Here is a 27,438-nt window from a genome sequence, read left to right on the forward strand (position 1 = left end):
CTGTCTCTCTCGCGATTTTCCATAGAAATCGTTCGGAGATTCAATAACCGACAAGAAAGAATCGAATCTGTTCGGATATAGTGGCGTGTTCCAACAGAATATAGAAAGTGCATATTCAATTAGATAAATGTCGTTTAAAAAATTGTTAAATAACCCAGTGTACTATATCGGTTCTACTACGTTTCTTATATTATTTTCGACTCGATCGTGTCTTTTATCGTTAGAATATTACTTATGTTCTGGAAAACGCGAAAGTATCGTTACAAAGTAATTAATCTATACAGACAATAGTTTGCAAATTTAGAAAAAGTCGTAGAATTTCAGTGTGATTGAAAATTGTATTGTAAATATATTGCCAATTATTAAAATAATAGATCTGTAACAATTCGTGATGCAGAAATCAATTATAAGGCACTATGTTACAAAATTGTGGAATTATCGAAGCGATTCTGAGAAGAAAAAGGTTTGTCGAAAGTGGCGTCTGATTGCGTGACGAGACCTGAGCTTGTTAGAGGGACACACGAGACGAAGAAACATCTTTTTACAATCGAAGAAAATGTCACGTTCGAGAGAACACCAAAAGAACGGGACGGTCCGTCTTATCAGGTTGAAGGTCCTTGCGATCGTTCTTCCTCAAGTTTCGAAGAGGTCTCGATAGTCTAGCCGGATTATCCAGAGGCATGTGACCAAAGGTCGAAATCACTGGAGCAAGAAAATGTCGAAGAAAGTGCTGCGTGAAATCGCTCGACTTCCCACCACTTTCAATAAACCATCACTTGTATGTAATCATTATTTCTCCCTGATAAAAGAAGGTTTAATGTATCATATTTACATTTTTTAATTATTACATTTTTCAATTGTTTTGTTTTTCAAGTAATTGCAATCTTCATATGTTCATAATTTATTAAATATTTCTTTGTTAATTTTAAGAAAGAAAATATAAGATAACGACACTATAGACAATTAATTTTTCCTTAAAATTCGACGTTTAAGAAATATAGAAATTCGCCAAAACGTCACGACTTTCCTCTGATTTTCTCCGCCGTTTCTCTTTCTTCTCTTTATTCATTTTTCGCCGAGCCAGCCGATTCTCTCTGTCGCGCTCGCTTTTCAACTCTTCTCTGCAGTATAAATGGATTAAAATAACTAAAGCGGACAGGCTGGCCGATAATTAGAAGGCTTTTTTATTAGTGGAAAACCATGTCCCCGGTAAAAGCGTTTCCAGACAGATATACCCCCAGCTTTCGTCCAACAAATTATCCAACTTTTGAGGACACCGCTGGATTAAACATTTTCGCGAAGCGTTCCGGTGGAACTGTGTTTACGATGTCCGCCCGTTCCGATCTTCTCCAGGATTTATTTTGTAATCGCTGATGCATTTCCCTGGGACCGCTTTAAATTCCCTCTCTGATATAAAAAGTACATACTGGGTAGTTTAAAAAATCGATTTGAAAGATTTATCATGCGTAGAAATGATTAGAAATACTATCATATATATCTATATCATATGTCTTCTATTATATAAATGTACATTCATAAATTATCTTTTTTTCTGAATTACATACGTTTCTCTTATAGTTACGGAAATTTTGTATTATATCGTAAATTTTCTATATTGGTGTATTACAGATTTTTAATAATTTGGTTTGTTAAGATCGAAGATCGATAACAATGAAGAAAGCACATTAACGTTCTATTATTGGATTTCTTTATTAAATTCTGTGAATAAATATTCACACTTTTAAATATAAAGCCTATATCTTTTCTTTTTTCTTCCAATGAATACAATTTAAATATTGTAATTAAAATTAAATATCAATTAAACTCTTCAATTATGAAATAATATTTTATTATATCTGAAAAAATCATGCATTTAGGGATTAATATCCCTTCACTGTTATTCCGATCAGTTCCACTCAGCTTCTTTTTTCTCCATCGTAGATAGTTAACCGAACGCACACCAGCGTTACCAACCTACGTTGGCTTCGTCCACTCGCCAGTTATTGGATCCTTATTTCACCACAGACTTTACCCTCTCGACGACGAAATATGCTCGTATCAGCACGCATGGTCTCTTATTGACTAGCCCGTCCTCTTTCTTCTCTTTCTTTCCTGTCCACGAAAAAGGCTACTTTTCGATCGTAATACGTTTAGGATAGTGGCACCAAGAGAGACGCGTTCTCTCTCGACAGACAAAATGAGAAAAACCGCTTGTACGCCTTATTCAACCGGTACCTATACCAGAGTAAGCACTTTTCCTCACGAAGTTCGCGATGACGAAATGAAAAGCGTTTTTCTTTCGATCTACGACCATGGTATCGGCCCTCTAAAGTGCCAATAAAAGGGAATCGTTTGCCCCGATAATAATAATGATCGTGTACTGTAACGTGCAATCGTTGAGAATGGGCAATAACCGGAGAAAACGGTCGACGACGTTCGTCTTTACGCGTGTGGAGTGTATTTCATTTTGACCCTTCGAGACATCAAACGCGTTCTACAAGAGCGTAGGTAACGGTTTTGGTGGTGCTTGTGGGAATGATGTTTCGCGTTATATTTTATTATACGAGATATGAAATTATTATCTGCGAGTATTTTGATTAAGAGGTGGTTCGAAATGGATATCTCACAAACGTTTTCAGTCTCAAATATGCTAATTTACTGACGAATATATATAATAATGTACAGTAAATATGAATTAGCAAGTATCCCATGTTTTCAGTATTCTGAACAATAATTGATCTGCATTTTGTAAATAGATATATCGTTGTATGTATTTATGAAAAAAGTGAAGTTCTATAAAAATATTTCTATAACTCGAATCAGGAACGTGTAAAAGGAATTATATTTATAAGACGTACGAGTACACCTCTAACTCAGTGAAATTAAAAAATAGGCCGTTTTTATACCATTTGTATACAAGAAAATCTCCCACCATCTTGTCTCTTTTTTTTTTAACACGTAATCTCCTATAGGTCAATTTTATTTAATACCAAAATATCATATGCAATCACACCACGTTTAAACAACATCTTTCATGGACATAGCGATGGAGGGTGGCCACCGGAATTTTCTCGAGCAATAGATCTTCGAGACCTCCTGCATAACGAGCGGGAACGATGGTTCTTACGCGGTTAATCGGCGTGTTCAGCGGGACTAATCGGACTTTCGGTTCGTAGGGACATCTGTTACGGTCGGACCGGATGCTACTTCTACGCAAGCATCACGCAAACGTGTTTGTCATGTCGTTGACTTTCGGGCGTCGTCGCGGTGCTCCAAGGAATTAGAGGGACACTTATTCAAACGCGCACGGTTAAAAGTGTTCTCCCCTTCTAGGCATTCTTCGTCCCTGTCAGCTTTGTACGATGCCACCGGTGACGAGTTACACCGTGTCGTGTCGTTTCTCCGCTCCGTGAACGAGATGTCCATTGCGAGGCACCGATGCGTGCTGAATTCGTAGTCCCTCTCGCCATCAAGAGGAGAGAAACGCGACACAGTGCTTCCGGTGACCGACTTTGCGTAAACGAAACGCTATCTTCTTTTCCTTCTTCGCAATTTACTTTTATTTTTCTTCGCTTCCGTGTTTTTCTTAGACGGAGAATTCTTAAGCGAATTAAATGGTTATTTGAAATTTACAAGAGATGGAAATTTGTTGTTTTAATAAGAGAACTTGGAATCCTTATGTTGAACCGAAAATTTAAATAAAAATGGTTTATTGGGAATAAGAATAGGAAGAGGAAGTCGTGCAAATTTTTTCCTGTAACTCTAGTTACTCTAAAACAATCCTTTTATCTTTGTTTTCTCTCGTGTTTTTCTTAGTTGAGCGGTTACCTGAAATTATTGAGCAATTATAATAATTCTAGACTGTGTCGACGATTCATTCATAGCTGATAATTTATTAACATAGAACTTTAATCGATGACTAACTCTTTTGGATCGTTATAATATATTTGTGTCGATTAATTTTACAGCTCCACGTGATGTTTCTCTCGATATTTTCGAATTTCGAAGAATTCTGAAGCAAAGAAATAGAAAGTTACAAATTCGAGAAGATAGTTAGGTTAAACCTACATACGTTAAATGAAACGAGAAGTTACAAAAGAATCTTCCTTCGATACGACAACCGTAATTTCCAAACTTTTGTGCCAGGATATTCTGTTTAAACTACAAATACGGCTACTAACGATCTATTCTACTGTCGTCGTTATAATTAGCCGTATTAACTTGTAAATTATAGTCCTTATTTGGTATTCAAAATACATGTTTCCCCAAACACGTCGTAATTTATAATTAATGTCGAGGCTGAAAGAGAAGCTTTGTCAACACAAAGGGCCCTTTAACGATAGATGCGTGTGTTTCGGGCATATTGAATTTTTTCTCATCTGGAAAGGGCAGTTACGTGTCATAGAGTGAAGCTAGATCATCGGCGAAACGCATTAGAGGTGCATGTTCCTTCTTTTTTCCTTTGGTTCCATTAATCATACCAAGCTCCAGCTGAGCATCGAGATCGATGCCGCGTGACAAGTTTTCAACCAATTAGACACACTTCGAAATTCCTACTTCGACAGTCATCCTATCCATCCCATCTTCTTTGAATTTAAAATGCTCTTCGACTAGTTTTGACGAATCTTGATAGGCTCGAGAAGGTATCATCGAACGAATACCTTGATAATAATATCTTTTAAGCTCTTAAGTTGTGGAACGTAACGAACTTGGCGGCTTTTTCAGTTCCAGGAATTCGTAAGAAACGTGTCGATGACCAATGATTTACGTATGAGTCTTTCAGGAATGAAACTGATTAATTTTATTTTTTTCTTTTTCCTTTTCTAATTTCATTATACAAATACACGATTAATGTATAAAAATAACTATTAATTCTTAAGAAACAAACGATTTGCCGCCATAAGTTCGTTTATTGCAAGAATATGACATAAATGATGTTAATTCTGAAGTAGATTTAAGAAAAAGTGTTTGTATCATCATTTTTCCTTTCTTTTCAAATTGTAGGCTGTAATATATGTGTATTTATATGTATAAACATTAGTTTTACTTCCAGAGATGCCTTCCACATCCCACAAATAATTTCATATCCTCAATTCCTTCGCTGTATCTTTAATTCAACGACCCCAATATCACAAATCTCAATCAAATACCCGAAAGTACACATTCCTTCCAAACACTTTTCATCCCTCTTCCTTTCCTCCCATTACATCTCACGCATTACCTTCCCTTTTTTTCCTCGCTCCATTTACACAACAACCCTCGATTCGTATGTTCTCGCTCGATAAAGGGGCTAAGTCCACCTTCGGCCAAATGTCCGGCAGATCCGCGGTTTCAAATTTAGACTGTCTTCTTAATACGGGTATTACGACGATCACTATTGCACAACGTACACGGTCCTCTATCTATTTATATGTTTCTTTAATTACTTTTTACTTCTATTTTTGTACTTTCCAAGTATTCAAAGTCGTCGACTTTTTCTAAAAATATAACAAAAATCATATTCCATTCGTTCTGATTCTTTAGTTTCTACAGGCATCTGTACATCTTATTAATTTTCTGTGACACTTGTAACAAACAAATCGATCATTTAGCACATTTTAGTGACTATATAATACGATATTTAATTCAACGTGTTAATTCATAATAGTATTAGCAGGATCTGTAGTTTCTTTCGTTTTCCAATTGCTCTTCCTATTGCGAAACTGGACTTTCTTGACAATATACTATATATATTCTTCACATATTTTTGAAATTTTAGGATAGAAATGAGCAAAATCTAGGTTGTAAAGAGCTAAGATGGTTGAATTCATGGCTGTAAAGGCTTGAGGTATAGGAAGGAGGAAGTAGAAGATAAAGAGAAAGGGGTGAAAAACGCGATAATAGGGAGTCGAATGATAGACACAGCGCGGGCGGATGGAATACGAAATTTACGGGGTGCAAGCCCCGAGTTGCCGGAAACCGGATCGGATTACCACCCTTCTGGAGCGCATCGGCCGATGCCAGGCATTCGTTCGGTATTCGCAGTGGGTGTTTGCGTGATTCCACGGACCAAAACAGAGACGTGGGGCCCGCACCTATGCTATGCCGTACGCGTGACGAAGATTTCACCGGTGCTACGCATACTCAGACGATTGCACGCGCGCGAATACTAGAGAGGGGTCCTTAAATCCCTCCTCTTCCGACACTCACCCCTATCAAACCACGCAAAACACCGAGCATTAACGCACACGTACGTCAGCCACAGTGATATCCGAATGTGCTAAGGGAATAGGGCGGATTCCGATAAAGATTCCCCGATCTCCACGGAGACAACATTCGGCAAGAGAGTTTAGATGGTTTCCAACAGGTGTGGCATTTTTGGTACTAATGAGTTTCGTGTGAGTTTTTATAGATCATTTAGCGACTAACAAGTTTGATAATAAAATTAACTTTCGCGATAATAAAACGAATTTTCACAAGCAAATTTTATAAATTAACTCTGTTTACAACTGATAAGTGCGAAATGCATTGTTACAGATCCTTTGGATTATATGCACGAACTTACAGTCTTTTAATAAACATCTAGTGTTCACCAGGTACGTGCCTATTATATTATATAACAATTTCATCGAGATAAATATCTGGCTTCTGAAGACTTAAACGCTAGCCATATGTTCCAAACTTAAGGAATATTCAGAAAGTTTCTTTTTATTATTATTATTATTATTATTATTATTTTATTATTATTATTATTATTATTTAATTTGTACTTCAATTTGCCCAGCTAGACATTCGGTAAATTTTCAGAAAGTTGTTAATCTATTTGAAGTCCGAGTGTTATTTATATTAAAGACTGTAAAAAATTTACCACGTAAACGTAGTTAGTTTAACGCGTTAATAATACCGCAATTTTTTAAATAATAGCTTCAACATAACAATAAATCAATAACTGATGTCTCTTAATTTATAAAAATTGACGAGTAAAAGCGCTACTTAATTTTCATTTAATTCGATACTGTAAGTCTTATCAGAGTCCATAAACGAGTAGTGCCATGGAAATATTATAGGAAAATGATCGTTTAGGGTAAAGAAAATTTCCAGCGTGTAGCAAAATATAGCGAACAACAAACGCAATACCATGGCAGGGTATCGAAGGAACGGGGTTCGTGGGGGATTAGCAATTTCTCCAAGTGCGGCTGTATTACATCCCTGGGGTATGATATTGCCCCCTGATACCAATCGATACTGCCATCGATCACTAGCACCCCGTACTCAAAGTAGAACTCTTTCCTTGGATTTCCCACTCTGCAAAAAGGCTCTTTGATTTCTACAATCCGATTGTTAACTCTTGAATAAGGCTTCGCTACGATTATTAATGATTTATCGTTCAGTAAAATATAATACATTTAATACAAAACATGAAAGTATTATAGAATTAAAAGAATGATAAAAAGAAGAGATGTATTGTATGTATATTTTGTATAACGTGACTATTTTTCCCCAATGATTGAAAATGATTCATTTATGATATTTTTATACATAATTTCTTATGTTTTATTATCCCGATACGTGGTTTATTGTTTAACGTTACGATAAAACGAGTGAATTAATTCAAATCGTGATTGTTATTTCAATATATTTTATACCTATATTTCCGTTCTTTGTTTCTTTTATTTCGAAAACGCTGTTGACAGAATAATGCGTTCTATATTATTGAACAGCACAAATTATTTCAAAACAATTTCGTAGGATATTTTGGAAAATTTCGCATATGGTATATTTTGTACAATATCACTAACTTGTTTATTGCAATACCACTGATCGATAAATATGAAGATCACGAGATAAAAATATGATAAGCAATTTTAACACTCGATAAACATGACGGACCACCCTATATAAGTAAGTAGTTAGTTGAATTATCCAAATATCGTACCGATAGCGGTATTGCGTAGTCCAGCTCTATTTTAAACTGGCTATAAGAAAGCGGTATATTAGAAACGCGAAGATCTAAAGGAAACAAAATATCACGTCACGTTCGAGTTGTACATCCTGCGAACCCGAAGCGTGATCTCTGACCCGACATCCAGATGGACCACGAGGGAACACGACACTTCTTAACGCAAACAATTCCAGCTGTGACTGAGGAAAGTGTGAAGATGTCCAGCCTAGTTCAGAAAATATTCTTTGCCGCGAAATACGAGAATAGAAATGATATTCTGTGCTCTTAAGACAAAACGTGTATTTTCTTCAAATAGTATAGCTTTATTATTTTTAGGATAGATACTTGGAAAGAGCTATCTGAAAATTTTCTGGGAACTTGCTATATTATCTAATCACAAAGTTAACGTGCATTAGAAGCAATTAGTGTTCTAAAAGGGTTAACTTCGAGGAATCCTATGTTATCGTTAGTGGTTCGAGTGTTATTTAAAAGGACAGGTTCCTGGCTAGTGACCATAACAACAAATGTACTTTCTAGCTTTCTGAATAGATTATCCTACGTAAACAAAGAACGTGTTTAAAAACCTTATCTCAAGATTAGAAAGTAACTGAGATTTAGAAAATACGATTTTCTTCAAATACAACCAAACATGGGAAATATTTAACGAATCATCATTCACAGACACTGATTCTAAAAATTCATCACCGCGTAATGAAATCGATTTATACAACCTCGTCTGATTAAACCCAAGATCCCATGACTTTGAAAATCAAGCTTTGTACAAATCTTCACTATTACAAAATGAAATATAATAAATCCTTCCAACCGAACATTTTTCCGGTACGTGTCCTGCAGCTTTCTTTAGCCCGCACAATTCGTTATCTAGCAGAAGTGACGAAACTGTTCAAGCTTTAAAAAGCTGCACACTGTATAGGTTTTCTCTTATTCTACATCAGAACGTGCCGAGTGTTACCAGATTTCATCTGGTCGGATTCAGGTCGCGGTATCGTCGATCCATCTGTTCCAGGATCTGTCTACGATTGTTCTTCGTCACGTAGCGGCCTTCTTTTTCCCGGTCACCGGTGAACTGCACGTGGTACACAGACTGCCACCATTTCTTCCTGACGAGTACAGATTTCCTTCCAAGAGAAGATTTCATTTCGCAATATATCGTGTACATAGTGACTCTTACTAATTTTTAGACACTTTATATTTGTTTATAATAGTGTTATAAAATGTTGTTGAGTGTAAAATGTTATAAATTAAATAACGATGTTATCATAAAAGAAGTGATGCATTGATTATTTAATAAAATTCTAATATTCTGGAAAAATACAATACCTTTCAATCGTTCTTAAATTTGCTACGAGTTTTTCGAACAATCCAATATCAAAGAACAATTAATTCAATTCGATAATAGTGGTTTCAATGTTAATAAAAGTCATCGTATTTCAACGTGTTAATGCAAATGCAGAATTTTTGTATTTTTGTTTAATTGCTTTCTCTACTATGGAGCTGGATGTGTTTACTGTTTATCGGTGACCAGTGACACGTGGTGCACACGCCGGTCTCTTTAACCTAAAGATCGGCATCGTTTCTTCTTTACGGGTCCAGACTACCTAAGATTTCATTTCGCAACATTCCCTATGTATATACTTGGTGTCTGTTGTACACATTGCGTTTGCCACCCAAAGCGAACGGTTCCTGGCAATCGTGGCAGGTATTGTCCTCGTTCAGAATTTGCATTTAAAGCCTAAACAGTCCTGACGGGGCGCCTGAATACAGGACAATAGAGGTTTAGCCCTCCTGGACGCCAGACGCCGCGTCGTGTCTCCTGCTGGGTCAGTATTTTTTTTCTACCTATCAGAAGGGATATCTTTTAGCGTCCGAGCTGAAAAAGGGACTCTTCCTTTTCGGAAAGGATGTTTGAAGTACGCCTCGACGGCAATCCTAATTTCTCCGTAGACACAATTAGTCCCTTTTAGCCTCCGAGTGTCACACCGTTGGTTTTGGACAGTGTTCCTCAATCTTTTTTCAAGACTTTGAGATCGAACAATACGTGACTTCCCTGTATATTACATCTTTTCTCTTTCATTTATTCAAAATCAGTGTTACATCATTAACACACTCGCGATCCACAAGATATACGTTATCTCGTTTGTCATTATTATAATTGATATGTCATTCGAAATTAATATTATTCTGATCGTGTGCGTATTATTTTAAATTAAAATTATTCTAAACGTATCATTCTCAATTCATATCAACATTGTATGATCTTAAGTCGATTGTAAAGCGATGAGCCAAACTATAAATAAAAGTTGCGATATTAAGAATCAACGTACAAGTTGGGAACCCAAATCCAAAAGAAATACCTTTGTCAGCAACGACTTCCTTCTTTTCATTTTCCATCTATCTTTTTCTATCTGTTTACCGGCTCTGCGGAAAATTGGAAAAACAAACAACGAAGAATGAGGACGACTAGTAGATGAGTGTATAGGAGATAGTGGATGGGAAATTGAGTCGTTAGGAGACCGATAGGCCAAGCCCAGTCTCGGACCTCGTAATTTTAGGTACCTCAAGGGGCTATTCGGAAGCGAGCAGCGGTTGATTGGTCTGTGACGAGACCACCCTGTTAGTTGTTGGAAAATAGCGTTAGCTTTCATTCCACCTTAACGAAGAGAGCCGCGATAGTTCGCTGGAAAGCTTCGACGCCGGGCGAAACGATTACGCCAACAGAAATCTGATTATCGCCTTCATTCGCTCGTGTAAAGCGAACACACTAGTCAAAGTGAATCGCGTGTCGTTTATCTTCGAATAACGGAGCATTTCCACAGCAGTTGTTGTCTGCTTTTTAAGTTATGCAACTCGATTGACACTATATTTGCCTGTGTTAGACAGATATATGTATACATTTGCGTACAAATAATAATAATAATAATAATAATAATAATAATAATAATAATAATAATAATAATAATATGAAGATGATGTGAAAACATAACGCATTGTAATACGATACGATACAACGTCACTATTCTACTCAATTGCTCATTGACGACTTACGAATTTCTTACTATTCTACTTTTTACTTTTCACTATTAACGATAGCTGCTATGTCCCGATTATATTAAAAGCCACATTTACGTTCGATTGTAAGATATTGTGTTGGATAGACGATATAAGAATGTTCGATAAATTAAGTTTGTAGAATAGGATGGAAACGAAATGTAGGAGAAAAATTTTGTTACGCTACTCACGATTTCTAATAGCGAAGGAAAATTGCATTGTCATGCGACGATCGCATTTAAGCTGTGCAAATCTGAATTTGTTGAGCTGACACAAAAATTATTTTTATTTCAGTAACTTATTTTCATATTGTCCGGAAATATAAATAAAACATTCTGCATTTAAGCGCGACTTTAAATGAATAAATCATTAAATAATAATAAATTATACATTTCCATAAGCTTTTCCCCCATTAATCTTCAAAAACAACAATACAAACAACGGCTACTTAAGCTCATCGAACAAAAATCTCCAATTTTCCCAAAATTATTCAAATAGCTACTTCTACTAATATAGTTTAATCAGGATAATTATAATTATAGGAGTTAAAGATAAACAAAGTGAGGGTTAAGTATACCAGAAAAGTGGTTTGGACATTCGTAATGGGGCTATTTTGGCTCAGTTAGCAGAAAATTGCTTCGATAAACACTGAGTAAGGACACGTCTTTGGACTCTCCAGGTGATTTCTCGTTCGGATAAACGCGGGACGGCTGCACAAACAGCTTCAGTACTCGATTTAACATAGCGAAACGTTCATGTGAAATGGTCGATTGAAAGCAGGTAAAATTCTCTATAAAGCAGGCCAGATTTAAAGAGGCTCGCCCTTTTAGCCTACAATGGTTTGTTGCGGAAGTGCTAGCTCGATTGTATTCCTTGCTCGATGTCCTCGAAAGTGGACTTTATTCGCCTTTCAAACATAACGTAGAATAATATTGCGAGAAAGGCCCTGCTTTCTCAGCCACGTGGATCTAGTAACCTCTCGGAATTCTTTGCATCTAACTACGTTTCTTCATTCAATATGTTCTTTTTTTCGAGAAGAAAAAGTTAAATCTGTAGTCTTGAAAGATATTCTTTTATACTTTTATTATGATAAGAAGCCTGTAGTATTTATAGGTTATTTATTTTATTCTTTTTTTTTTGTGTATATCAAGAAAATGAATGACAATTGGCTTGTCAGATTATTGCTAATAAAATTGTCCTCCTCTTTTTTTTATTGAATAATTTTTATTGAATGAATATTCTTGATTTCTTAAAGAGAAATATAAAAAGGGGGAATAACAAAAAGCAATTTACCTTGATTGATATTTTCGGATCCTTTTAGAATGTTTTGTAGTTTTGTGGGAAACACAGCAAATATATTTGGTTTAATGGTATTGAATTTATATTGAATTTCAAAAAACTGACAATCCCACGAACGATTACAAATTGTTTCGAAGAAGGAAATCAGCTTGCAAGCGGGATAGTACATCGAATAATCATTCTTGTCAATTAAAAAGACATTAGGTCGTGAATTCTGACGTTCCCGAGAAACTTAAAAAGAAATCGAAGCAGGGATACGGCAAGGGCTAAGTTAAAACCGTAAAATCATTTCAACATTAAAGCGACCGGCTCAACCACATGTCGTGGGAGATGAAACTCGTTTGCGCGAACCTTGGAAAATCATTGGTCGATGTTTCAACGACTCATAAATAAACAAGGTAACCAGATGATCGTATGAGGATGGTTCTTAGAAAGAGAAATCTGGTACTGATGTTATATAAAATATAGCTTGAGATTATGTGATCTTCGAAGTTATTTCTATTCTTGTCGCTTTTCATATATCAAAGGGCTGAAATTAGAGCTTTAGATTTAAAGTGTATGTGCTTTTGTCTTCTTATGTTCATTTATTCTATGAGTAGTCAATGATGAAATAATGTGTAATCGTTTCATTATGTCATTCATTTGTTTTTTTAGTACGCGTTTTACTTCTTATTGTTTTATTGTATTTATATATTTCTATAAATATTATTATTTATTATATGTATATTAGTTAGATATTATTATTCTAATACTAAGTTGTTGACGTCCAAATTTTGGACTGCTTTAAATATAGGTAATGTATGATTTTCAATGTTGCAATGTAAAAAAATAGAAATTCTCTTTCTAATTAATTAAGTTACAGTATTTATACAAGCTTCTAATATTAATTTTTCGATCGTCGTATCTATACAGATTGTTGAAAGTTAAAGATTTAATGCTGAAGACATAATACATATGGTGTATAGATTATCTCACAAATTTTTAAATTCGACGTTCGATGTCTTTAGAGAAACTGCAGTATTTGAAAAATGTATCATTTCCGCTCTAATATCCGCAATATTTACGCCCGATCTATAATATATTACGAAAGTAAAGATCTAGATTTACCCACCATTCGAGTGTAAAATGCTAAATGAAGCGAAGAAAACTTTTGATAATATTCTTCGTTCAACGTTAATGGCTCATACTAAATTTCTTTAATATTTCAACCGATAACTTCCATATTTCCATACTTTTTTAAATCTCAAATTTTTATCAAGTAACAAATAAAAAAAATACATAAATACAAGGAAAATGTACAGAATCAGGGAAAAGATTTAAAGAAAATAAAAAAAAGAGGAGGCCTGTGAACGTATAGAATCCTTCAAATTTACTTACACGACGTCTCGTCCGTGTCTGTATTAGTGGAGCGCATCAGTGTGCATCGTATGTTAAAATCGTGTGTACGTACCTGAAACAAAAGAGAAACCATTCGTTAATTAAAGATGAAACATAGAAATTAAAATACAATACGAGTGATATAATTACCAACTCATTCAATTTCTCTCTAACTTTGTCATAAAACATTTTCAAAACGTTCCTCGAAACTACTGCTTACTTTTCGCTAGAATTCATTAGTGTCCATTATTATTAAAATATGATTGAAATTCTAGTTAACTAAAAAATTATTTGTGCGAATGAAAAATTGCGATATCAATTGCTACATTTTGTGAAATTTCCTAGAACAACTTTTGTTTGATTTAACATGACGAATATTCGCAGAAATGTGGATAATTATCAATAAATAAAGTTTGATCAAACTTGGCAATTAATGGTTGAATCTTGTTAAATTTAATTCTAATAAAAAAAGAACTAAATTTTATCGGTTCGTAAAGATTCCAAATGAACATACAATTTTTATTACCATTTTTCTTAACCTCATTCGCGAATAGACTTTGTCAATAATGAAAAATATTTAGAAATGCTTTCCTTACATCTTAAATCAGTCATCTCAGACCTCTTTCTTCGGCTAAGTATTTTAGATCAAGACTAAAATCACTGAAAGCTTCGAGACCACCTATATAGCTTTACCAACATTCTTCGTCATCAACGTGTATCCAGTAAAAATGTTAAATCTCCACTACCCACGCAAAAAATGACTGTTAAGCTTAAGTGTATTTAAGAGGCAATACGTGTTTGGGAGAGAAACTTTAAACTTTCCTCTCCCAAATCGATGACTGGACCTACCCCTGCGCTGTCACCATCAATCTTTAGGGTTGGTGAATGCTATGACGTAGAGTGACAGAGGTTCTAGTCGCCGCGTTCTCGCCCCAATGACGCTGAATCTTGTGATTATTTATAGTACCTCCTAGTGATAAACAAATTTTTTGTTCTTTCACATGGATATTAATTATTAGACTACGGATCTTTATGCATCTATGAAAAATTTACAGACGCAAAAACGCACAGAATGCATATAATATACATAAACGTAAAAAAGTCATTATACATTATAACTTTTAATACGTAAAACGAATTTTTAAATTTGCATAAAAATCCATAATCTACTAATTGCCTGCATTTATTTATAAATTCTATTGTATCATGTAAAGGTGGAGTTAACCAGTTTGGCTGCTGAGAGAGACTCATAATACGTGCACATAAAGAAGAAACTCGCAAATTAAAGAGAGTCGTAACAAAAATAAATAAGAAAAGGCACTAATTTACAAAATGACAATATGACTGTGTGCCTTGATAACAATCGTAATAATAATAGCAATAATATGTACTAAGACAATCTAAATCCGTATCGTGTCCGGTGGAAAGAGTTTGTCACTCATGCGAGCGAATTCTACACACCTCAGATTAAAACGCAACCCCTGGCGATGTTAATTCGTGTCTGGTTCTCCCCCATCCTACATTCAGGATGTGAACCCTCTTGCGCGTGTTGCCGTGTTGCACTTTGCGAATAACCACAATGGCGCGACAAAAAAATTCAGACGAACGCGCGTTCTCCCGCGGGTTTGCCGCGTGAAAAAGAGGGTGGCTTTTTCATTTTGCGGTAAGAGGTTCCTTCTCTACCGCGACGGAATGAAAACGGTGCAAGCCGCGCGTTAAATATTCGAGGAAGGTACTAGCGGCGCTTTAAGAAAATATGGATCGAAAAATGAATCTTTCAAGCGAATTTAAATGTCTCTAAAAGTATTATAATACTTGTAATAACATGTATATCGTGTATAATATGTATTATGTATAACGAATTTGTAGATGAATAGTATTAGTCGTCGAAATGTTTCGTTCCTCAATTGGTTTCTTATTTGCATTTTGAAATATGTATCTATCTCTTAACTGACTTTCTGGGAGATTCCATCGATCACAACAGTATGAATTTACATAAAAATTCCAATTATAACACAACATTCCTAATATTCTGAAATCTTCACCAGATGAATTTCTTTAGTTATATAGAAATATAAAATTACATAAACATTATCAGTCAAAGCTCGAGAAACCAAGCAACCCCTATCTCGATTTTTCCCTAACAAAATCACTTCACCTGAACACAGAACCTCCACTTAACGTGTAAGAGAAAACACTCGACGTGCAAAAAGTCAGAGTGCGATTATTCCGAGGCATCTCTTGTGTTAACTGGAGTCTCGAGGTCAGAGGCGGAATGAAGAGCGTGCACGCTTCAACTACGCTAGCCCCCGTGGCTCCTTTGTCTTTCGGCCGGTTTTCGGCCTCGGCTTGAACATTTCGTTGCACGCGGGTTGCCGGGCGTAAGCGATCCTCAAGTTCGAACGACGACGAGCGCACACAATGCACCTGCTCTCGCGCAACGAGCTTCGAAAGCATCTCGAGGGCCGATGTAGCAGGTGACCGCGAGCACGTACATAACTTATCCCCCTTAAAGTGGTTCCCGTGGCAGTGTTAGCTCTGGGAATAAAGGATACCGCCCGCGGTTCTACCGGGCCAGCACAACGTAAATCAAAATTACTTCCTCGGTTAATTGGCTTTCCGGCGAACGTCCACGGTTTTCATCTCGTTCAACGATTTGCTTCCTCTTCGATTTCGGTTGAAAGATGCTGAGAAGTTGATGAGAGAAATTGGTAATTTTTATTCTAATTTTTACGGGTTTGGATATTAGCTTATTTATCAGGAAGCTTAAAATGGTTGAATTATGCTGTTTAAATAAAATTCAAATTTACACGCGAAATATTCCATTTACATTACCATTCAAAATATCCAGTAAACAACACTTGTTTTTGAAATATAGAAATATGTAAGAAATTGTAATCTAAATTCTAATCTTTCCTATCATCTTAGTCTTGACTCGATTCTCGTCCTATCTTTAAATCTTTCTATCAATCTTTTTCACATTCCGTAAACAAGTCACATAACGAAAAGTGTAAAAAAAGAAATGAAAATGACAAATCTCTTTTGAAATAAAAATTGAAATGCCTCTTGAAATGAAGATATTTCTTTCCCATGAAATTTCAAACATTTCGATAAAGAATCATTTCCATAACAGTAATAAAGGTGATGCAGAGAATCATATACCCGGGGGGTTTGTATTTTCTAAGTGAATCACGAGCCGCATTATTCAGGAACAAGGTTGCGATTGTTCGTTAAAAAGTATTTAGAGAAGTTTCGCCGGTATTATTTTCTCATGGTCGTGGATCGGATACGTCTTCAAGAGAAGGATCGACCCTCCCACGAATGACTCGACCCTCCGGCGAAGGTCATTACTAGCAGGTAGAATGACGGGTACCTCGACGAATTATCATGATCGTGGCTCGCCTCGAGATCGCTAATCGATTCGCGTAACAGTCTAATCCGAACCGCAATGACTCATGCCACGGACCGATAATTACAGGCCGAAAAGGGATCGTTAGTTCACGGGAAATTGCGAGGATAGAAGAACTGCCATTCCACAGAAATTGCCCTTGGGTTTCGCATCAGTTTTGCCACTCTCTTTTAAAACACATGCCTTTTCGGTGACGTATTACGTTTTTCGTGTAATTGCAGATATTAAGTTTACGATTAAATATAATACTGTAGGATCATATATTACAATTAGTTTATTTACAACAAATGGATTAAACAAATGTTGATTAAACAGGAAACGATAGTTGTTTAACGTGAACTAATCGCAATAACGTATTATAATTAAGGCAACTAGATAGTTAATTTTCAATTCTCGTTACCATGGATCCAACGCTCTCTCGACAACGCAATTCGCACTCCCTAACTTCCCGACTTACACTCTCTGACTTTTCGACTAACACTGTTGTTAATTTGTTTATGTCCTTTAGCAACCCCTTGTCTTTTGTCTTAGCCTCATCTCTTCTGTTTTAGCTCCACCACGCACATGTTCCGCAACCGCTTGTTTACAATTCATCCAATACCCCCCAGGTTCCTCGTCCACGATACTACAATACTAAATAAAGGTAATATTATAATTGCCAAATTACGTAAAGTATTTACTCTGAGTGGCCGTATACACAATATTGAATCATTAAATTGTTTTATTAAAAACTAAATAACGATATATGATAAAATTAAATTTCTATAAGTGACATTTCTTCTTCATGTCACTAAAATTTTTTAGCTTCGATTATGATACTATGTATTTATAGAAAAGTCGATACAGGCTGAAACTTCTCTTTCTAGAAGCTTCGAATTATTTTCAATATTCGCGTGTGCTCAGGTACAGTGAGGCCTCTAGCGGGAGAATCACCCTGTATAATCACAACATTTTATTTCTTTGCATCGCTAATAGCCCATGCAAGCGTTTGATGCAACTATGCACAACAAAAAAGAGGGAGGAGAAAACTAAAAGTAAAGGAAATGAGGTGGTTCTTAGCACGACACCTGTTGAATACGCGTGCACGCGTATATAATCTACCTGTTCCTGGAGGATCGACAATTACTTCATCGTCGCGTGGAGCATCGTGTGCATCGAGCGTCGAACAGAATGACCGGCTTGTCTTTCAGTGGTGATAGCGATCTGACAAACCATCGGACGATGTTGCGGACAAGAACGCGCGTTCGAAGCGACGTCGTATATATCAAACGATCGATATTTAACGCGTGAGAATGCCGATGAAACGAAAGCTATAGTCCCGTTTATCCTCGTTCCGGCAGCTATCAAGGTCAGGCGTGATCCTGCCACGTCATATATCATCGTTACCAGGCCGGAATACCAGTTAAGGGTTAAAAGCTGCCTTTATCAATCCTGAACCGAGCCCCCGGCTCTTTCTCATACGTCTATCGTCTCCTCCGGTCGGACGTGCATTTCCATTAATCCTCCCCGATGCTATAAGCAGAGTTTTAAAGCTACGAGGATCACTGTCTTCGCCAGATATTTTGACAGTGAAGAAACGATGCTCGTGTTAAGAGATATTGGGCGAGAGTGCTTTGGTTTGAAGTTAGATGGCAAGGTTGTTAGGGTAGGTGTGTTGAAATGATGTTTGATGTGTTTGGAATGATGTTTGCCAGTGATTAGAATTGGCATATTTAATATAAATTATAGAATGCTATAGAATATTTAATTGAAATTATATTGGACTAAGTAATAAGTTCGTCTATCTTTCACTACCTTATGGATTACAAAAGACGATATAGAAATTATTTCGAACATGTAAGAAATATACCTGAACTTTTTGATAGAAGATATTGATAGAGGAACTTTATGCAGGATTTATAGAGGAACGAAATAATTTAACTTCATTGGATAGATTTCATCATTTTTGTTCGATAAAATGTAGATAATCTTATAACCAACTTAATAGAATATTATTGAATCTTTTCTCTCAAGTTTGGTACTATTGTATTTCTTCGACAAATTAGCGTCGGGAGTGCTACTAATAAAATATCGTAAAAGGTTTGCGATAGCACAATACAGTAACAAAGTAGCAATTTCTTTCACAAAAAGAAGCATCGGGTTAGCGAAAGTATCGCAGTTCTATTTACCTTCTTTCTTACCCCACCCCGAGTATCGAGCCGCTTCCTGGGGGCGCATGAAGTATACACAACCCCCTCCAACGATAAGAAACAGGACGCAGTTCAATATTTGAGTAGCTCGTGTTTAAATCTCCTGTCGGGGTCGGAATCGGAAACGACCCCCCGCATAGTGACGAAAGCAAATTATAGGTAAGCTCTCGATACAAATCCTAGCTTGACCTCGCAATTGCATTGACGCTGGCTGACCGATGATGACGACGGTTCAACGTCTGCCTAATGGACGTACTAATCGACGTTAATTCGACGACAAGCCGTACGAAGGCACGTAACCGTTTAAACGAGGCTTATTGACAAGCTACGTACTTACGCACGCGAACAATCCTTCTGTTTGTTAACTGACAATAAGATTAAATACGTTCCTTGATTTCTCGTATTGACAAACTATCCTGTTTTTTTATTGATTTTCTAACTATTCGTTGATTGGCTACTTCACGGCGATTGTTTATAGAACGTTTATGAAATGCTTTCAATTTTAAATCGAAATTTTGAGGTATCGGCTTGTAACGTTTAGTTGTAACATATGTACTACATTCGTCCTGTTCCTATATTCATTGTATGAACGGAGAAAACAAGATGAATACACGTTACGACATAAATGATCAATGCTTGGCGAAATTTTTGGTAGTCTCGTTGAGATTCAACGGTGATTATTCTTTCGTTTTTCTCTAATAAAGTAAAATTCTTCCTCCTCAATTCGTATCCACCAAGTCTCACGATCGTTGCTTTAACCGATTCTGGTACTCGTGTTATTTAACTTTCTATCGTAATTCCATTTATCGTAATCGGTTGATCGTTTGTTTGATAATTTGATTTATCGCATCTTAGCTGTATAAAACCAAAGGCAATGTTTTTGAACGAGAGTGTACACCTTTTTAACCTAACGAGGCACCACCGATATAGTTACATACCATGCAACCGTGCGAAGAACAAAGAATGTCTCTTATATATACGATCCCGAAAATATCTTCACGTATTTAGGTCACGTCAGTTATGGTCGGTAATCGCGTTGCGTGCATACGTTTCAACAATGAAACCGACGATCTCCGGGAAAAAGAGAGGAATCCGTTTAGTCACGGTATCCGAGTGTCCTTTTCGATGAAAAAGAGCGGCCAGCCGTGTTAGAAAGGACGTCGCTTTATCCGTAGCCAGGTTTATAGGCAGTTTGATGGATATAAAAGTACCACTTTCATCCTCCATAGGTCTCTTTACCGGCGCGACACACGACCGATCCACTCTCTCTTGTCAGAGTCTCCGTAATCGGTTTTGCGAAGCATCGCGTGGCATCTGCTTGCGAGATTAGCGCACGCGATCGGACCACTCTGCTTCCTGAAAAATTTATGAGCAAACCCAGGCGACAAAAAGAGAGGATCGAACGACCGCTGTCCCTTCTAATACGTAACTACGTTGTATCACTTGCGAAAATATCATTGCGCAGGTTTCTGATCGATACATCGCTATAGGGATGTCGTTTATTGAACAATCGAGAAAGTGATTTCAGCAGTGTAAGTTGCGGTATAAATTATACTACTTTCGATCAACAGCGTAAGTTGATAACTATAGTATATGTATATAGTTTTGCTATATAATTCTGACCAATGTCGTGAATTAAAAATTATGTTATTATTCAGCAACGTTTTCCTACCAATTGTAAAGGTAGAAACCACACCAAATGTAAAACATCGGACAGATTTACACCGAGCTCTTTCCAAAACACCACGACTAATTGCTTTATCCCGCTTCCAACTCTCGTCAAGCTTATTCCCTTCGAAGAAACGCGTACGCGGTGCTAATTACCGCGACGATGGCCGTAAGAAAAATAGTCGGGAAGCTGCACGGCTCTTTTCGTCGCGCGGTACAACTGTCTCGACTCCAATGCGATGGAGCGTTAAAACGGTGGAAGAATAGAAGAAAAAGAAGGCGAAAAGGAAAGGAAGGAGGTCGATACGTTGAAAAAAGAGGGTGAGGCCATCCTCTTGGTTCTCAACGGCAATCGTTACGTACGATTTTCCACGCGAGTCCCGAAATAAAAGAAGCAACCTTTCGTCGCAACCCTTTCACCCATGGTTTGATATTCTGCTCTTTCGGATGTTCGGGAGAGCTGAAAAAAAAGCTCTATAGTTCTTTCATCCAGTTCTCCGTCGACGGGACGAAAACGAAAATTGTCGAACGCCCCATTTGCAGCGGTGTTTCCGTAAATAGCTAATGGCTCGAGAACGTTGTTGAACGCTCGGTGTCGTGTTTCTTCCGAGCCAAGCCCTAAACTAACAGATCTAACTTCTCTCTCGCCCTTGCGAACGTGCTTTTCCTATAATTTGTCTTTCCCCTCTTGCTCTTGAGTTTCCGATGCGATTCTTTTGTACACGTGACTGTTATTCGAAACACGACACTCGGGGCAGTCTAAATTGTTACGTCATGTCCAAAGTTCCTTGGTGGTCCTTCGATGTATCAGGATTTAGGTTCTGGTTTGAGAGGGTTGCAATGAATTATTGGGAGCTTGTGCTGTTACTGATTAATTTATAGTTCTCTTAGTGTACTGTAACGTGACATTTTGTAAAAGAAAGGCGAAGAAGCTTAAATATCGTTTGTAAACTCTGGCATAGATCGAATTCATTTTTGGAGGTTGCAACTCGTATCCTCTTTAAACCGTTCATGGGTTTGGAATTATATATATATATATATATATATATATATATATATATATATATATTGCATAGTTGATAGCTTTGTGTATTACAATTTATATAAATGTGAGTTAAGTAGTTGATGAAAACAAGAGAGGAAAAATATATTGAATATTAGAAAAAGAAAAGATACGAGTGCTTGGGATAGTTTTTCTGGAGTTTATTTCAGACTATAGACTTCTAAACTTCAAACCAGAAAGATAAATTTAAGTTATCGATATGATGTATTTCTTAGAGGAGATTTTCTTATCGGAAGTTATTAAAGTTGTTTTCACGAAGCATTCTCATTATGCAATATTTATTAATGATCAATAACTTCTTGTCAACTAAACGCAATATTTTCGGAGCTCAAGATGTATATAATACATATAGGTTGGAACGATTTCGTTATCGTTGACAGGAGACATAAATCCCAAAATTCTCAGGCGTCAGCAGGGGAAGAGAGGGGGAAATATAGCGCACACATCGTAGATTGTTTGTTTTAAAGTCGTAAAGTCTAGCAAAGCCGCGTCGAAATCTAGAATCGTAAAAATACGCTATCTGGAGGCTCAAACAGTAGAAAAAGCTATAACATTCTTGGCCATAAAATTCAAGTACTACTTCCCGTTTTTAACAATCAAAACTGTCAGAAAATTCTGTGGACGAACTTCAATGGGACGAGATACAGCAAATTTGTCAATTTTGTGAGTTGAACCATAAATTGACGCCTTGTTTGCAGCACGATGGTGATAGTTTTGATTTCAATTCATCTAACCTATCATTGCTTTTACTTGCCAGTCTTCGATCTAAGATCAATTTCGTTAAGATTGGTTGTGCGTGTCGTATCATTTCACAGACAGGTAATGGTAAAATACGTTTCTATCGTCGTGATACATCGCAACTAGTAAAACGTTACACGAACCTCAAAACAAGCAGAGATAGCAATTAAATAAACACTCTCGCACGGTTCAAACATTTTCATTCAAAACTAAACCGATGCTAATCATATAAATCCGAGACTGAAAAGCACGTTCACGAAGGCAGCACTTTAAATTCTCCGAGCTGGATCGTTGACTGGAACATCCTCGAGGACAAAGTGGTTCTTCTGGCTCGTTAAAAAAGGAGAACGGCCCGCAGAAAGGTGAGAATGGCCATGTACACAGGTCGCTAGCTATCGATTGGTTGCATCGTGCCTGACCAGAACACGATGTCCCAATTTTCGTGGTACAAAAGAGAGGATACACGTGTGGACAGGCAGAGCACAGCATAGCCAACAGCTTTTCGTGTTCTTCGATCGACCTCGAGCAGACATCGAGCAAAATATAGATAAAGAGGGAGAACAGACGCGAAATATCACAGAAGGTGTCTTTCCTTTTCCTCCTTTCCACTGTAGAAAAATAATACGTACCCGTTTTCGGAGATCACGATGGTTGATCTCTTTGATCTGTCAGAGGCACCTGGCACCACGGAAACTCTGTCATTCGTAATAATAACTCGACCTTCCATGAGAAGTCTCTTTGGGGGTCCTAGCTTATCTCCGGTTGCATCTTATTGCGAGATTTCGTACATTGTCTCGTCTTCTCTTTTCTTTCTCTTTTTTTTAACGTTCGTGCTGCTTGCTGTTCAGGTTATACGTAGCCCCCCAGTTTTATCCGCTTTCTTCTCGGTGAACATCTGCCTGACTTACTTCGTAAGTTCAAAGTGTTGGAAAATGCGCTACGAGTATGATAGGATTCTATTTATTTGAAATTCATTTGTACAGATGAGATTTTATTTAGAATATCTGAACTGCATTTCATTTATAAGAATGAAATTTTACTTGCCGTCAGTAGCTGATTGTTGAGATTATAACTGAATTTCTATTATCCAAACATTAATAAGCTCCAATTACACGAATGCTTAAGATGTGAACAACGGAGCAATGCTTTTTCTCGTTACTTTCATTATTCACATTTTTCCTTGTTTAAAAGTTGTTTAAATTTTACAATACAAGTTATTCATCGTTCTATCGTCCCTTATTTAAATAATGCTATTATATATTCCACTAGCGTCCGTCTTTTTCGAGCTTAATACAGATATTATCAACGAACTGGTAATTCATTGTATAATTGCCAGGCCATTACAGTTGCATCAATCAGGCTTTGGGTCGAGCCAGAGTGAGAGAGAACGGTTTAGCCCCCTGGAGCTGATCTGGGGCAGGCTTTCTCTGAACATAATTATTAACCTTAATTAGAGAGCAGATATATCTGCAGTTGCCGAGCATTTCTGTTTTCATTATAGGGCACGATCGTCTCTAGATCAGTGCCTGACAGTTCGAGAGAAATAATTAAAAGTATTAGGCGAATGAAAACTGAACCGAAGCGAACAATCGTGCTTATTTCGCAAAATTAGCTTGAACTATGGTATTCATTTTTAAAGAGTAATTGGATTTTATACAGTTAGGTGAATGAATCATGATCAAGCGTGATTAAATACGGATAGGATATTTCTAAACGAAAAATAGAATCTATTATTAAAGCAAATTTTCTGATCGAGCTTTTCAATTAAGTCTCGAAGGATTACTGCTGAACCAAAGTAGATTAACGTACGGTGGATGCTCCTATTACGGATTACCCGAAGCCCTTACAGCAGAAACGAATTTCATACAAAATGGTGACTCAATGGATGGTACGACGTTAAGAAAATTTCATTTATATTTTCATTTCATCTCATTCGCTATATCGATGATACCAGGTTTCTTTTACTTTGTCTATTTTCTTCCTTGAAAGTTTGAAGTTTCGAGTTAGAGGGATAGAAAACTGAAATATATTCTTCTTCTGTTTTCACATCGGTTTTTACAGATGTAAAAGTGTATCTGCAAAAGGATTACAGGAAGTTTAAAAAATTCATAAAGTTGTGAAAAAATTTGCAAACTCTGCTGGGTTAAAATTTCAAATTTGCAATATAAAACTGGGTTTACTGAAACTCTCCTGAGAGGTGGAAATGAGACTTCTTTCGTACGCAAAAAAAAAAAAAACAGGAAACACCGAAGAAAGATGTTTCCTATTGGTACAACATCCCTACAATATTTTTCTTTCGCCTAAAATCTAAAAATTCGGAATTTAATGTAATACGAGAATGGAACAGAGAAATTGTTTGAAAAGAGAATTTCTATAAACGATTTTATTAAAAGATCTTGCTAGAAACTCCATGGTACGTCGTCATATATCAAAAATGTATCAAAATGTATCATAAAATCTCTCAGAATGTTTCATGCGGCGATATTTCAGTCCAAATGAAATTATTTCAGAATGACAAATTATTTTCTCTTTTAGTAGAAACGTTCCTTGTTTATAACACAGTTAGAGCATTAAGCAGGAGCGTGTTTAACACGAAACCTCGCTGAAGCAACAAAAAACTATACCAGCTCTCGTGACACGTAACGGTTAATATGCTTTTCCAAGGGAAAAAATTTTCTCCGATTTAACGCGAATTGTTTCGAATCGAACAAACACCGAGTACTTTGCTTGTAATCGATGTTTTAAATCGGAATTAATTAACTGGAGCGTTAAGAGTGAAGTGCACGGAGTATCGAGGATAGTCGATCTTCAATCTTGGATGTTATAGGATAACGCTCGAGGAGCATGTCGAAACTCATAACTTTGATATTAATTATCCTATCCTGCGATATTCATCGACGATCGTGATCGATCATGAAGAAAGGATGATCGTTACGGGTCACTTATTACAATGCGATGATTCGCAACTTGAAATCGAATTCTTAAGTATTCTTGCAGGCATCTCTTTTTTTCCTATACTGTCAGTTACAAAATTGTACTGATTATGGTCGTTAAGAATGGCTGTAGGGTGCTAATACGTATGACTGTTAATTAATAATGTACACGTTTATCTGTTTAATCCTCTTTACTTTCCCCCTTTAATTTTTAAATATTTGAAAGTGATAAAACTCTCTGCTGAGATTCCAATCTTTTAGTTGTGACGACAAAAATTTTAATCTTCATAAATATTTATCCACAGTCTATTTAGTAATATTATTCGTTTCGATGATGAAACATGATTCACGAATCGAAAGTTTTTCCCAGTTTCTTTGTACAATCTGTGAACTTTTCGCAAGGTAAAGTAACGTCTTATAAAAAAATAGGTAAGCGACCGGATACTTTTGAACGGTAGCGTAGTCGCGTTGTCGAGTATTTTAATAAAAACGCCGTTATTCGGTCTAAATTGTTATAGAGTGCGAGGCGCCGCGCGTAATTCACGGGAGCGGCTATATTTTCTCCGATTACATCGCGGAACGTCGCTTTTACTTTCGCCCTCCGACGTTCTTCCACGTGTTTCACGCGTTCTCCTTGCCCTCAAGCTGCGACCGTTTAAAATGCATCGCAGACGCGACGCTTTCGGCGATATTACAGCGACGAGATAACGGCGTCGCGTGCACCATCATCTCCCGAAACGTTGATGGCGAGTTTAACGTCAGAGTACAAGTCGTAAGGGAATAAAATAGTTTGTTTTTCTCACTTTAACGATCAACGGAAATTGCACTGATGTTTTCGAATCAATGAAATTAAATAAAAAAAAAAAAAGTCATTCCATCGAATTTTTCGATTTTAAGCCGCAATGACATAATAAAAAACTGTTAAAGACTCAGACAGTAAAAATTAATTCTGTTGGCTTCTTCGAATCATTTTCGATCTAATCTTATTTATCGTCGTAAAATTTCACAATGAATTTGCTATGTATACTTTTGAGATATTAAAAATCTCCATAGTTTGTGCTTAAATCAATCAAGCTACAAACGAAAAACTAAAGGAAACATACAATCGAAATACTCTGTATCATAAAAAGAAAGAAATGAAATTAAAGATGGTAGGAAGAAGCAAGGAAACAACATGGCATTGAATCAGCCAGAAACCAGTGACGAACGTTCGAACGAAGCTTTCTCTAGCTTCGTGTTTCCTAGCTAGCGTGTATAACTGCTGTTGTACACACGCATACACGGCCATGTAATTAACGTAATATTATTGACGACTTTTTAATGAAATAAAGCGCGCGCGACAGGAAATTAAGCGTCTCTCTTTTGACGCGTCTCTTTCTCCGCCTTCCTCCGGTTTCACCCCCCATTCTCTTCTTCGCGTCGTGATTTTCTCCTTGTTTCGTGCAGTCTGCTTGCCTCCTTCCCCTGTGTTGCATGGTGTTAGCCACCCGTCTGCACGTTTGGTTACGGGGAAAATATCGCAACACCGGCTCGCACCGAACGAAGTATTAGATTTATAAGGCCCCTTGTTCAGTGAAAAGCTACAAATGAAGAAGGACGAGACGAGGGCGAGCTTCTTCGCCAGCGCAGATATTTTTCTTTCCGCGTTGAAGGAGGGCGAGATTTAGCGCTACTTGTTTAATAAATGGACTAATTGACGCGACGTTTCGCGTCGAAGAACTTTGACGTAATTTGAGAAAAGAGAGATGGGAAATGGACAGATTTGTAAATTG

The 27,438-nt window shown here is 36.8% G+C and overlaps 1 protein-coding gene across 9 annotated transcripts in view; it reads right to left on the reverse strand.

Annotated features, from left to right (window-relative positions):
* LOC117233046 (teneurin-m) overlaps positions 1–27,438 on the reverse strand; it is a 650,776-nt gene that overhangs the window by 78,999 nt on the left and 544,339 nt on the right. Inside the window, exon 2 of one of the 9 annotated variants that reach the window (XM_033492951.1) lies at positions 13,667–13,739. The exons of the other annotated variants lie outside the window; for them this stretch is intronic. Within the exon in view, the coding sequence (XP_033348842.1) occupies positions 13,667–13,703 (37 nt within the window). The 5' untranslated portion in view covers positions 13,704–13,739. The remainder of the gene's footprint in view (positions 1–13,666; positions 13,740–27,438) is intronic. 9 annotated transcript variants of the gene reach the window in all.

This window comes from Bombus vosnesenskii, unplaced genomic scaffold (genome assembly GCF_011952255.1).
Source record: "Bombus vosnesenskii isolate JDL3184/JDL3185 unplaced genomic scaffold, Bvos_JDL3184-5_v1.1 scf7180000013294, whole genome shotgun sequence".
Classification (NCBI taxonomy): domain Eukaryota; kingdom Metazoa; phylum Arthropoda; class Insecta; order Hymenoptera; family Apidae; genus Bombus; species Bombus vosnesenskii.